The following is a 12,902-nucleotide window of genomic DNA, read 5'->3' on the forward strand; positions in this document are numbered from 1 at the left end:
TAGGGACATTCTACAACATATCTGACAAGTACTCTTCTAAAGTGCCAAGTTCAAGAGAGACAAAGACTGTGGAACTGTCAGAGATTGGAGGACACTAAGGAGATATGACAATTAAATGCAGTGCAGATCAAATTCTGTAACAGAAGGGGAAAAAAAGCACTAGCGGAAACACTGAAGAAATCAAAATATGTCTTGTAGTTCAGTTAGTGGTATCTTACCAACATTCATTTCTGACTTTTGATCATTGTACCATGGTTACGTAAGGTGTAAACATTAAGGGAGGCTGTTGAAGGGTATTCGGGAAATCTGTGCTATCTTTGCAATGCTTTTGTATGTTTAAAATTACTTTAAAAGTTTTTAGGGGACTTTCCCGGTGGTACAGTGGTTAAAACTCCGCACTTTCAATGCAGGGGGCAGGGGTTTGATCCCTGGTTGGGGAACTAAGATCCCACATGCTGCGCAGTGTGGCCAAAAAAAAAAAGAAAGTTTTTACAACTATGTGAAGTGGCTAGCTCACAGTAGGCACTTAATGAGTGGTAGGTGTTCTAATTATAAGCGAATGCATTAATTCCAACAGTGTTGAATCAAAGAAATGTTGATGGAAGACAGTGATATGCAATCATTAACTGCCTTGTTGGTGCAACAGAAGCCATTCCAGCTGCAGATATTGCATGACCTTAGCTGAAATATGTTATAAAAATGAGTTCTTTCTCCTTGAAGAGGCTCTGGGAATTGAAAACATGCAGCTGTTTACATGCTCATCATCTGCCTTTGTTTGTGGGCTCAGATTGGATTTCTCGCTGATAGCATGAGCTTCTACAGCTGTGCAGCTGAATAAACCTTGAGTTTGGACCTGCTAATCTGAGAGGGGGTTTTATTCACAACAATTGGTAGAGCAAAATGAATAGCACCTTGCACTCTGTGTGTTTGATACAGTATTCCCATTGTGCTATGACAAGAGGCTGATCTCCATCGCACACCCATCTTCATTACCAAGGATGGAGCTAGCTTAGACAGCTGAGGAAGAGAAGGTCAGCTGTGTGGGGGCCAGAGACAGCTCCTCCCCCGGAGGCAGATCAGCCAAGATACTTTGATTGCATTGGCAAAGCAATAAGAAGTGGAAGAAATTTCTTCTCACCTAGGGAAACATCATTCAACAGATATACAACACATATTTATTAAGAACCTTCTATGTGCTTAACCCTTACGGTGCAGTGGGGACCCAGTTCCCACCTTCACAGAGCTTATAGTCCTGTGGGCAAACAGGAAGCTCAATAAAGAGAAACAATAAAATGTGGGTCGGTGCTGGGAATTTCAAGGTGGTATAGAGCTGGGACTCAAACATATGATGGCACATATTATGGCGGGAGAAGGAAACTGCCCCCCTTTGTTTTCCATTCCATTAGTGAGTTTGACGGTGGAAGTCAGTCTTTTTAGGGGCTCTTTTAGTGCAGGCAGATAGGCACGCCTCTGATTGGAGACTCTGTGACCACATGGTCCTGGGCAGATGCACTGTTCACATGGAAGATGGTCAATAAATGCTCATAAGGTGAAAGCTGATTTGTGCCAATGAGTAACTGTCATTCAACCTGATATAACCCCAAACAATATTAACTTCGGTTCCTCTCTAACATTTATTATGTGCTTAAGACAATCCTGCCACTATTTTAAATGTACACAATGTGTTTAGTTTTTACAACAACTCAATAACAGAATGACTATCATTATACCCATTTTATAGGTGAGAAAACTGAGACATACGAAGAAAGGAAGAAGTGACTCACCTAAAGCTACACAGGCACAGCCAATGAGCAGCAGGCCTAGACTTTGAACCTAGGCAGTCAGCTTCAGATGCTGCCCTTCTCTATTCTGCCTCTCCAAGAGTAGTAATAAAGATCCTTGGGCATTTCCTTAGAGGGATGGGGGAATAAGCTGATGGTTCCTCAAAGCTGCAACCCCAGGGATCACGAGCCTGGCGGGACTCCCTATTTCAGCTGTCACATCCTACCTTCTCTCATAGCCTCTAGCCTTGGGCTGATGAGATGGGCACATGGGAACAGGCAGAGCTGCAGTCTGGGACTAGCCTTCACTCAGCCACACTTGGTATATGGCCATCTCCTGACAGCCTGGGTAGCAGCTACCGTGAGTAGAAGACAAGGCAGAGGCCAGGCAGGCAACTTCCTTCCCCAGAGCCACTTGTGGTCTCATCTAAGAGCCCTGAAGCCAACTGTTTGGGTATGACATGCCAGGACTTGATGGCCAACCTGGCTCAGTATCCAATTCCAACTTCTGACTCAGATGCCTAATGTGGCACGCCTGAATAATCTGTACTCAGGTGCACTTTTTGTAGAAGATTTGGTCCCAGTGTTTATCTTGGGGGTAGGGAGAGACAAGGGATAGCTAGGTCAAGTGGGCAAGAAGAGACAGGGATTTTCTCAACTGAGGACTCTGCTGAGTGGCATTTTCCACCCAGACAGTTTCACTGAACGCTGATATCAGAACATTCTAGAAGAGATGCCAAATCCAGTTGAATAATATTCTGATATCCTAGAATTTTAAAAAGTAAAAATCATGTTCTCAAAAATGCCTAGAACATTCTCCTAGAATTCAGTATCTCACATTCACCCTTGCAAACTTTTTTCAATACTGTTTTCCATTAATTTGGTGGCTAAGTTTGATAGTCTGGATAACTGCCAATTCAATAATGTATCTGCCATTCTTTGCTAAGTTTCAGTGTTCAATTTACTCAAATATTCCCCTTTCATTTCCTGACAACACCAGAACTTAATGGCAACACAGGAACATCCCTGGCCAGGTCCTTCTCTCTCGAGAATGCAGTCTAGCTGCACTGCTAGCCTCTCTCTTGCTCTCATACTCATGATCTTTCTTCATGTCTATTTTTGGTTTTCCTGGCTCAGGCTTCTTCGGGCCACTGAAACACAACCCTCACTTTCTTTCTCTCCCTCTGGCATGTATGCTGCTGGTAGGAGCCCCCTAAGTAAAAACTGCTACAGAAATCCTTACTCCTTCCTCAGGAAAACTGGATGGCTTCTGGATCACAGCTCAGTTTTTAACGTGAACACAAGCTGGACGACCTTCTGATGGGCTTTCAACTTTGAAGTGGATGTGGACATTTTTCTCTCCAATGACAGAATCACTACAACTTCCTCTTTGCAGTTGCTTCCTTTCCTTAAAGGTAGCTGAATCTTGTTGTCTTTAAAAGCCTGTTCCTTCCAAAGTTGCCTGTCATGCTAACCGTCATTAGCACGTCTGTGGCCCCACAGACAGGGGCTGAGCCCAGGTCTCTGGGGCCAATCCCCCAGGCAGCCCAGGGCAAGGGTACCGAGGCCGGTGGCGGAAACCCAAGTGGCATCTACTCAGCCATCATCAGCCGCAATTTTCCCATTATCGGGGTGAAAGAGAAGACATTTGAGCAGCTTCACAAGAAATGTCTAGAAAAGAAGGTTCTTTATGTGGATCCTGAGTTCCCACCGGATGAGACCTCTCTCTTTTATAGCCAGAAGTTCCCCATCCAGTTCATCTGGAAGAGACCTCCGGTGAGTAGCTGAGTGGTTGCAGCTTGGGTTTTTTTCCCTCAGAGTAGTCCTCCCACTCCGCACCTCCCCACAGCACAGCTCTGTGGTGCATGGGGCACTGGGCGAAGGATCCTGGCAGTAGCCCTGCAGGGCTCTGTCCTCAGGTGAGGCAGGGCTGATTCTCACTCTCTGCTCTCTCTCTCAAAAAAAACCCTTGCTCTTTATGAAAGCAATTGGAAGTCAGTTTAATTCACCCTATAAAAGTAAATATTCCTTTCCCAGAACAAATTCCAAACTGGAATTTCCAAACAAATTCCAAAATTCTGACCTGGAGAGTAGTCCAGATCTACCCTCCTGTTTAAGTATCTTGCATCTTTATAAGATTCCTTCACTTTCTTACTGAAGGGCTAAAATCATGATGTTCTTTTAAGTTTGCCAGTAGCCATGTCTTTCTGAAATGGAAAGAACCCTGGAAAGAGGAGAGTGGCAGCAAAGACTACTTTTTCATGCACAAAATGTTAGGATTAGAAGGAGAATCCCTTGCAATCATTTGAGTCCATCTACCTCACCTCACAAATGAGGAGATAAAGGCACACCAGAGTGAAGTACATCCAGGGCACGCATGACAGCCTGGATTAAAACCCTGTTTCTTTTAGTGACTATTCCAGGAATAGTCAGGAAAGGAAAGTGAGGAAAGTCACATTCCCCCGGCTCCCTGCTCTGATCACACCTCCAGCATGACTCTTGTCCTTAATTCAAGAAATCTTTATTGAACATCTTCTAGAGCCAGAAACAAGGCAAGCAACTGAGGAGACAGCGTAAATAAGGAAAACAAAACTTCCTGCTCTCCTGGAGCCTAGAGTCCTGAAGGCAAGACAGGCTTTGAACAAGAGTGATGAGTTTCAGAGCGCTTCAGAAGGCAAAGGAGAGCTAACCCAGGCCAGGGAGAGAAACCCTCCTGAGGAAACCATTTCATCTGAGCCCCAGTGCTATTCATGAGATTCATCAGGTTAAACTGAGGCCCAGTGCTATTCATGAGCCATGTGTTTCTTTTGTTTTGTTTTGGCCACAGTGCAGCTTGTGGGATCTTAGTTCCCTGACCAGGGATTGGACCCGGACACTCGGCAGTGAAAGCGCGGAGTCCTAACCACTGGACCGCCAGGGAAGTCCCAAGCCATGTGTTTCCTTTTAACCTGAGATGAAATATCCAGGTTAAATATCCAACAACCCTGTCCTCACCCTGTGTGTTCCACAAGGGCCCCTTTCCTTCCCTGCCGGCTCTATGCTCAGGCCCGTGACTGTCCTGAGGGCCCTCAGTTTGGAAGGGAGGACTGGAAAGAACTTCATTCTCCAACCCAGTCACTGCCCTATTGCGAGGGAACTGGGACACGTCGCATCCCTGATGAAATATCTTCAATGACACTGTTCTCCCCTCCCCCCGTGTTTTCAGATAAGTCCAAACTCCTTACCTGGGCTATAGGCCCTTCTCCAGTCAGCCCCGGCCTCCCTGTCCATCTCTCCGTCACCCTCTCTCCTGGACCCCTACACATTCAGCTGCTCTGTTGTTCTAAGTCTTCTCATACACAGCCTTTAGACCAGTCAAGATACTACTCAAAGCAATGTGTTTGAGTATCTCGTGCCTGATCTAAGTGAATCGGTCCAACTGAACAAGAGGATATGCGTATGAACCATCCCCTCGTGGGCAGGAAACTGCCTGTCCTTTTGGGCCATTACAGTCATCCCCATCAAATACAAAATGTGTGTCTGATTGTGAAATGTGAGTGCATCATTCGAGGGTGAAGGTGACCACATAAAGGGGGAATCACACTGGGTCGGGGAACTTGGCTGCTCACTCGGTTATCGGCTATGACAACCTCTGGAATAAGGCGGTGAGCAAATGCTCCCATTTTCCCCATCTGCCTTTGCCTTGTGCATTCCAGGTTATTTCTCCATACTCTCCTGCAATCACTCTTAAAATCAGGGGCAACCTAGATCCCTTTTGCTTTTGGAGGGATGGGACACGGGCCAGCTGCAAGGCCTTGTGCATCTGGTACCCTCCTTCCCTTGGGAATGCAGGACCCCCAGATCGCTCCACAGAGACCCAGAAGCCCACGAGGGAATTCTCCCTTGGGAGGCAGCATCTCCCTTCTTGGTGCCTCTGCCCTTCCCGGCGAGGGCCCCTCCATAGGCAAGTTGACTCACATCCTCTTGTGGTGCAGGGCACAAGGATTCTGTGCAAGGATTCTGCATAGAAGATTCTATGCAGTGCTAACCCTCTGAGTCAGCTCAGCTCACTAAGGCCACCAACAACAGAGACTGGCAGCGTGTTCCTGAGCCTCCCCTGTCTCTGGCTCTGGGCAGAGTCACCTTTCAGGAAATTCCATCTCATTCCAGCCCCACCCTAACCTGGACCCCAGAGAAGCAGGAGTCCACCTATTTGGGAACCAGGTTAAGTCAGACTTCAGGTTAAACTGCACGTGATGGATACAGCCTCAGTGTCTCTTGGCTCTGCCAGGAGAGGTTATAACCTATTTGGGCCTCCCATTCACAGCTGAGTTGAGGTCAAAACTGCATCATTGATGGACAGCCACCCCCAATTTATCCCGTCAGCTCTTTCCCTAGGAAATCTGTTTTCCCTTCCTCCTCTGCCGTCTAAGCTCCTGGGGCTGATAGCTGGGATTCTGCATTTTCCCTGAGCCACTTTCTGCTTAACTTTGTTTCCACTGGTTCTTGGGGGTTGGGGGAATTTACCATCTTTCCTTTATCTCCAGATCCAGTGCTTTATAACTGACCGGCAATGGCTGGGCCTCCAGCCATAGGCTGCCTAACTGCCTCTTCCCCTCAGATCCTGTCCCCATGGCTCCATCTTTTCAGAGCCTGACCCTTTGCCAGTTCGGAGCTGGGTCCCAACTTCACCCACATTCCTCTGGTGTATGCCTTCCCTCTTACCTGTTATTATTATTACAACCCCATATCCAACTGTGCTTTGCCCTGGTTGGTCTAACTGGCTCTCAGCCCTGCTCTCCTGCACTCCTTGGGTCAGCTAGCTCCCTCTGCCAACACCTAGACCTGAGGAAACCTCTTTCCCAGACAGACAGCAGCCCCTTTATATTCTGAACAGGTGACTTTATTTCCTATAGTTTCCATACCTGGAAATCTCTTGATTTACACTCTTTTTAAGGCTAGAGTTTAGGTAAGTTTCCCAAGTTGTAATTTATCATGAACCATCTTTCAACAAGTCTAGAAGATTTTGATGCTGGTACTAAGATCTTATCAGAGAGTATCCACGAAAGGTCACGACCACCACGCAGCTGAATGCAATTGGAGGAGGCTTTCTAATGTAACATGCATCACAATTTCAGGGATGTTAAAATATGAGGGGGGAAAAGTACCTTGAGAATAGACAAATAAGACCCCTTTCCCCCTTAACTCACGGTCCTGCCATCCCCTTCCTACTCCTTTTCCCAAACCATTTCTTTCTCCTCTGCTGCCTAGCAGCCTGAATCCAACCCCACCAGCTGGGCTTTGCTGCCCTCTGTCTGACCTGGTCTCCTACCCCTTCCCAAGTCCCCAGCATCCAGGCAGAGCTAACTTCTCCCTTGTCCCAAGCTGTTACACCAGACAAAAATTAAAAAATAAAATAAACCACTACATTCTTCAGGTTAGGTCTTGTTACCACTACAAAATTATCTTTGATATTTTATACATATTTATCCAGATGTGTTTATATGTGAATCCTTACCGTGGCTGAATCGTCAGCTTTTCTCTTCAAGAGGAAAACACATAAGGAAAAAGTAGGAAGATTCTTGTAGTTATAGGAAGGGGGCTGGACATGGTTGTTTTCTAGGGGAAATAAAAGGAAAAAAAAATGCTGATTTACTTACAAGAGGAAGGAGAGCTAGAACAGAAACCAAAGCGGGGTGGGGGAAGCAACAGGGCAGGAGACCACACAGGTGAGGGTCATCCCTCCCCTTGACCTGACCCTCAAAGACCTCTTTACCAATGAACTTGTGAAACGCCAGAGGCAAGTATATAACTTTTCTCAGTAAAGGGCGGAAGTTAGCGTCTTGATTTACACAGGCCGAACTGGGCCAGCACACCAGGAAGTCAGAATGTGGAAAGCACAGGAGTGGGGAAAGACAGAAGCATAAAGAAGCAAGCTGCCCAGAACCCGCCGAACTGTGGTGGGAGGGAGGAGGGTCTGACCTCTCAGAGGCTATGATGTGGGGATTCAGGATCTCCAGGGAACCATGAGCCCTCAGCTAACACCTGGGAAGCATACTGCTTAAGAGAAGCTGACACTTGCTTTAACAGTTTCATCCAAACTTCAGGTTTAAATAATCACCATCAGAACTTTTAGGAGTGTATTATACCCTCCAAGAGCACCAGGAATAGAGAGTATATATTATAAAGCAGTATCAAAGCTGCTATAAAAAAGCTCCTTATAAATCATAGGCTTGAAAAATGTTTGGGAACTACTACTTTTTGCCACTCCAGGTAGATGGACTTCTTTCCTGATGTTAAGGTTTTGAAGGGAAAACGATGCCCCCACCTCCTTTATTAACCTATAGTTAGTACTTTCTCAGTCTGAAAGTTCACCCTTATTTCTAGCCAGAACTCTTCCGGCCACAATTTTAGCACATTATATCCGGCCCTGATCCAGCAGACAGTGAAATTGAGTCAGCTGATTTCCTCTATATAGTAATTCTCCTTATTCGTGAATAATGCCATCCTTCCTTTAGTTGCTTCAGATCAAATAGTCATAAAACTTCTCGACTCTACCCCATAGGTGTGATTTTTCCAACCCTGGAGTTGTCAATGCTATGATCCACATACAGTCGATCCTCAGGACTTGTGGATTCTGTATTTGTGAATTCACCTACTCACTGAAATTTATTTGTAACCCCCAAATCAATATCCATGGTGCCTCTTCGGTCATTTGCTGACATGTGTAGGGCAGTGAAAAATTTGAGTCTCCCTCCATTCATGTTCCCAGCTGAAGTCAGACAAGGTTACCCTCTGCCTTTTAGTTTCAGCTCTCAGACTATAACCAAGTATCGTTTTCATAGTCTGGTGCCACGTTTTTTCTCTGTTTAAAATGTCCCTGATGAAGACTTCCCTGGTGGCACAATGGTTAAGAATCTGCCTGCCAATGCAGGGGACACGGGTTCAAGCCCTGGTCCGGGAAGATCCCACATGCTGCGGAACAACTAAGCCCATATGCCACAACTACTGAGCCTGCGCTCTAGAGCACTTGGGCCACAACTACTGAGGCCGCGTGCCACACTACTGAAGCCCACAGGCCTAGAGCCCGTGCTCCACAACAAGAGAAGCCACCGCAATGAGAAGCCTGCACACAGCAACAAAGAGTAGCCCATGCTCGCCGCTACTAGAGAAAGCCCATGCACAGCAGCAAAGATCCAACACAGCCAAAAATAAAATTAAAAAAAAAAAAGAAGAGTAAACATGTTTTAAAAAAAAATGAAGCAAACAGGCTTAGGGCAAATAAATAAATAAATAAATAAATAAAATGTCCCCCAACGTGTAGTGCTGAAGTGCTATTTAGTGTTCCTAAGTGCAAGAAGGCTGTGATGTGCCTTGGAGAGAAAATACATGTGTTAGATAAGCTTCATTCAGGCATGAGCTATAGTGCTGTGAGTTCAATGTTAATGAATTAATATATATATTAAATAAGGTGTCTTTACACAGAAACACACATAAAATAAGGTTATGTATTGACGGTAGACACCCAGGAATCTAATGCTGTATTTCCTCCAGGTGCAATGACTCAATATTCACTAATTGAGCACTCACAGTCACAGTGACTTTATAGAACGTAACTACCATGAATAATGAGAATCAACAGTATTCCTATGTTCTCTCTATTCCTAGGTATCACAGCTTGAGATAATACCCTATGAACAGTGTGATCAGTAGGAAACACTGCAACATAGTTTAATCTATTACAGTCATTATTCTTTTTGATGTTCAAATTGTCCCATCTTCAGACAATGGGAGCCTCCTACAAGTTGCCTGTATCATTTGACATGACCCCATTCATTTTCAATAGCTTCCTTGTTTTCCGGCCACAACAAAAAGTCTCAGGCTCATCTTGTACATTTCTTGCTCTAGATCTGGAATGAATCATTTCTTCAAGGAGGCTGGTTCCTTTTAGTCTGAACTAGAGTTAAAGAAAAGGAGTGAAATGTAGAAGACAGCTGCCTATTGACTTCCTGGGACCCAGTGCTTGGCCTTTACATCAGCACTCTGAAGTTGAAAGTTTTCTGACAATCTGTGGGGACACCAGAGGTCTGTTGCTCTAACGACCTCTTCCACATGCCCATCAACTCTATAATTAACACCCCACCCTGGGTAACTTCCCCGCAGGGGGTCACGTGACCTGAGTTACTCAATTCCGAAAAGAAGAAATCCTAGTTTGGCACAAAATAAATTTATTTCATTCCAGTGTGAGATGAGAGGGAGGGAGCAGAGCTACAGAAACACCGATGCTGTGTGCAGTGAGCCCTCTGTTTCTGGGCCTAGAGCCCAGTCGCTGTGCAGCTGCTTCTCTCAGGGATATCATCTTTCCAGTAAAACCAGCTGGGAGGTCTGCTTGTAATCTGTTTTAGTGTCATCATCTGTCAGACAGTTTAGAAAGAAGTGGGGATCCCTGGGCTAGCCGCTAAAAGGAAGAATTGGGGGCATGGTGCAGAGTGGTTAAGACAGCTGGATTTAGAACCAAACAGACCTGGTCTGAACCTTGGCTCTGCCCCTAGCAAGTCACATAAACTTTCCAGGTTTCGAGTTTCTCTCCTATAATGCACATAGTGATATCCTCATCATATGGCTGTATCTGAGTATCCATAAAATCCTAGTAGGTGCTCAAGGTTAGGTAGCAATATTAGGATAGGCAGCTGAGGACAGGAGCATAACACGGTGACGAAGTGCACAGGCTTTCAAGTCAAAGAAACTGGATTCAAATCCCGGCTCTCCCTCTTACCAATGTGACCTCAGGCAAGTTACGGACCATTTCTGGGTCTCAGTTTCCTCCCATGTGAAAAGAAAATGAAAATTCCTACTTTCATAGAGTTGTTATAAGGATTAAATGAGATACCGTACATGACTTGCTTAGCGCGATTGTCAATAGCGGTGACGGTAAGTGAAAGGCAAAATGAGGTACCCAGTTGAGAGCCAGCCCCCCCTCTACTCAGCAGAGAATCATCACAGTGCCATCCTGGAGTGGGGCTGGGAAGCATAAGTTTTGGCGAAAGTGTGACAATTCTATAAATATCGATAACATTTAGGACTGCCTCCCATTATATTCCGCAAGACAGCAGCTCCTCCTGAAAGTCGTGATGGAGACAGGACTCTAGATATCATGGGAGGAACAAGCTGAAATAACTCAGCAGTAGAGCTCTGCGAATGGGAGGGGCAGAGACAGAAATAGCCAAGAAAGGTATGAGAAGATGCATTTCATTGATTATGAATAAAGAAGAGCATCTTTTCATAATTCATATAGTTCTTGATTATTTATCTTGCTGTCCACGAAATAGCTGTTAATGTCTTTTGCTCATTTTTCTATTGAGTCGTTTGTTTTTTTCAACTTGAATCATAAGCATTCTTTATGTATCCTGGATACTAATCATTTATTGTTTAGATGTGCTTTTTTTCCCCATTTTTTGGCCACACCACACGGCATGTGGGATCTTATTTCCCTGACCAGGGATCGAACCCGCGCCCCCTGCATTGGAAGCCCAGAGTCTTAACCACTGGACTGCCAGGGAAGTCCAAACTTTTCCCTCTTTTAAGGGTATTTTTTTACTTAAAAAATTCTAAATTAAAAGCTCTTAATTAGAAGTTCTAAATTAATTCTTAATTTATTTTTTCCTTTATAGTTAGTGCTTTTTGTGTTCTGTTAAGAATGTTTTTCCTAAACCAAAGTAATTCCTTTTTATTATCATTTAGAAACTTTATTTTTCTGCCTTCATATTTGGGTCTATAATACATCTAGAAATGATTTTTGCATATAAGATAGGGATCACATTTTGTTGTTTTTCCATATGGATATTCAAAGTTTCCAGCACAATTCATTAAAAAGACAATCCCTTTTACAATGACACTTTTTAAATAAATCAAATATCTGTCAATGCGTGGCCCTGTCTCTGCGCTCTCTGTTGTGTTCCGTTGTGTGTGTCTATCTTTGTGCTAACACACCTTGTGCCAATAAGCCTTTTTTTTTTCCTCTTGGCCGAGCCACGTGGCTTGCAGGATACCAGGGATTGAACCCGGGCCACAGCAGTGAAAGTGCCGAGTCCGAGTAACCACTGGACTGCCAGGGAACTCCCACTAAACTCTTAGTAATTCTAATAATTTGATTATCGATCCCAAGTTATTTGTCTATAGAGTCTATGTTTCTGTATAAATAGTTAGGTCACGTGAAAATAATGATGGGGCTACCCAGTGCATTATGCACAACTGTATTCAGCAGCCTAATTCGTGTTTTATTGCACTGGCGAAACCCTCTAGCATAATGTTAATAACTAAGGAGATAGCAGGCATCTTCCTCAGGTTTCCCATTTTAAAGGGAGTATTCTTAATGTTTCACTGTTGAATAGATTTTCTACACATTGATTTGTAGAAACAACTTATCATTAAGAAAGTTCCCCTCTATTCCTGCTTTGCTAAGAGTTTCTTTTAAAATCATAAATGGTTGTTGAACTTTAATACTTTTTCTGCATTTATTGAGAAAATCGTGATTTTTCCTTCTTTAAACAGTTAATATACAAAATTACATTCATAGAGTTTTCTAGTATTGACCCCTTGCATTCTTAGAATAAAACAAACTTAGAATGTATTATCATTTTTACATGTCACTGAATTTTGGCTTACAAATCCTTTATTTAGGTTTTTGCATATATGATCATTAGTGAGATTGGCTTAATATTTCCCTTTCTGGTGCTGTCCCATTTTGGGATCAAGGTTATATTAACCTCCTAAAATGAGTGGGGAATGTTCTTTCTTCTATTCTGTGAAGAGACTGTGTAAGATGGAAGCTATATGCTTCTTAAATATTTGGTAGAATTTTGCCAGTGTTTTCTTTAAGGGAAGATTTTATTTACTAATGAAAATACAGCCTCTTCAATAATAATGGGATCATTTGAAATTGTTTTTCTTCTTGAGTCAGTGGTAATATTTATTCTTCTAGGAATTTTTAGTAACCATTTTATCTCTTTAAAAACCTTTTTTTTTTTCTCTAAAGTCAATCATATTGGATATTAATGTAGATACAGCAACTTTGGGGGCAAGTTTTTGCTTGATATATATTTTTTTCATTCTTTTACTTTCAACATTTCTATGTCCTGATGT

At 43.8% G+C, this 12,902-nt stretch overlaps 1 protein-coding gene across 2 annotated transcripts in view; it reads left to right on the top strand.

Moving 5' to 3' along the window:
- Window positions 1-2,931: 2,931 nt before the first annotated feature.
- CAPN3 (calpain 3) overlaps window positions 2,932-12,902 on the top strand; it is a 48,526-nt gene continuing 38,555 nt past the window's right edge. Inside the window, exon 1 of one of the 2 annotated variants that reach the window (XR_010945034.1) lies at window positions 2,932-3,557. Coding sequence is in view for 1 of the 2 variants with exons in the window: in XM_067744470.1 (XP_067600571.1) it covers window positions 3,249-3,557 (309 nt within the window). In the remaining variant the exon portion in view is untranslated. The remainder of the gene's footprint in view (window positions 3,558-12,902) is intronic. The other variant, XM_067744470.1, reaches the window with a different exon arrangement.

This window comes from Pseudorca crassidens, chromosome 1, assembly GCF_039906515.1.
Source record: "Pseudorca crassidens isolate mPseCra1 chromosome 1, mPseCra1.hap1, whole genome shotgun sequence".
Classification (NCBI taxonomy): domain Eukaryota; kingdom Metazoa; phylum Chordata; class Mammalia; order Artiodactyla; family Delphinidae; genus Pseudorca; species Pseudorca crassidens.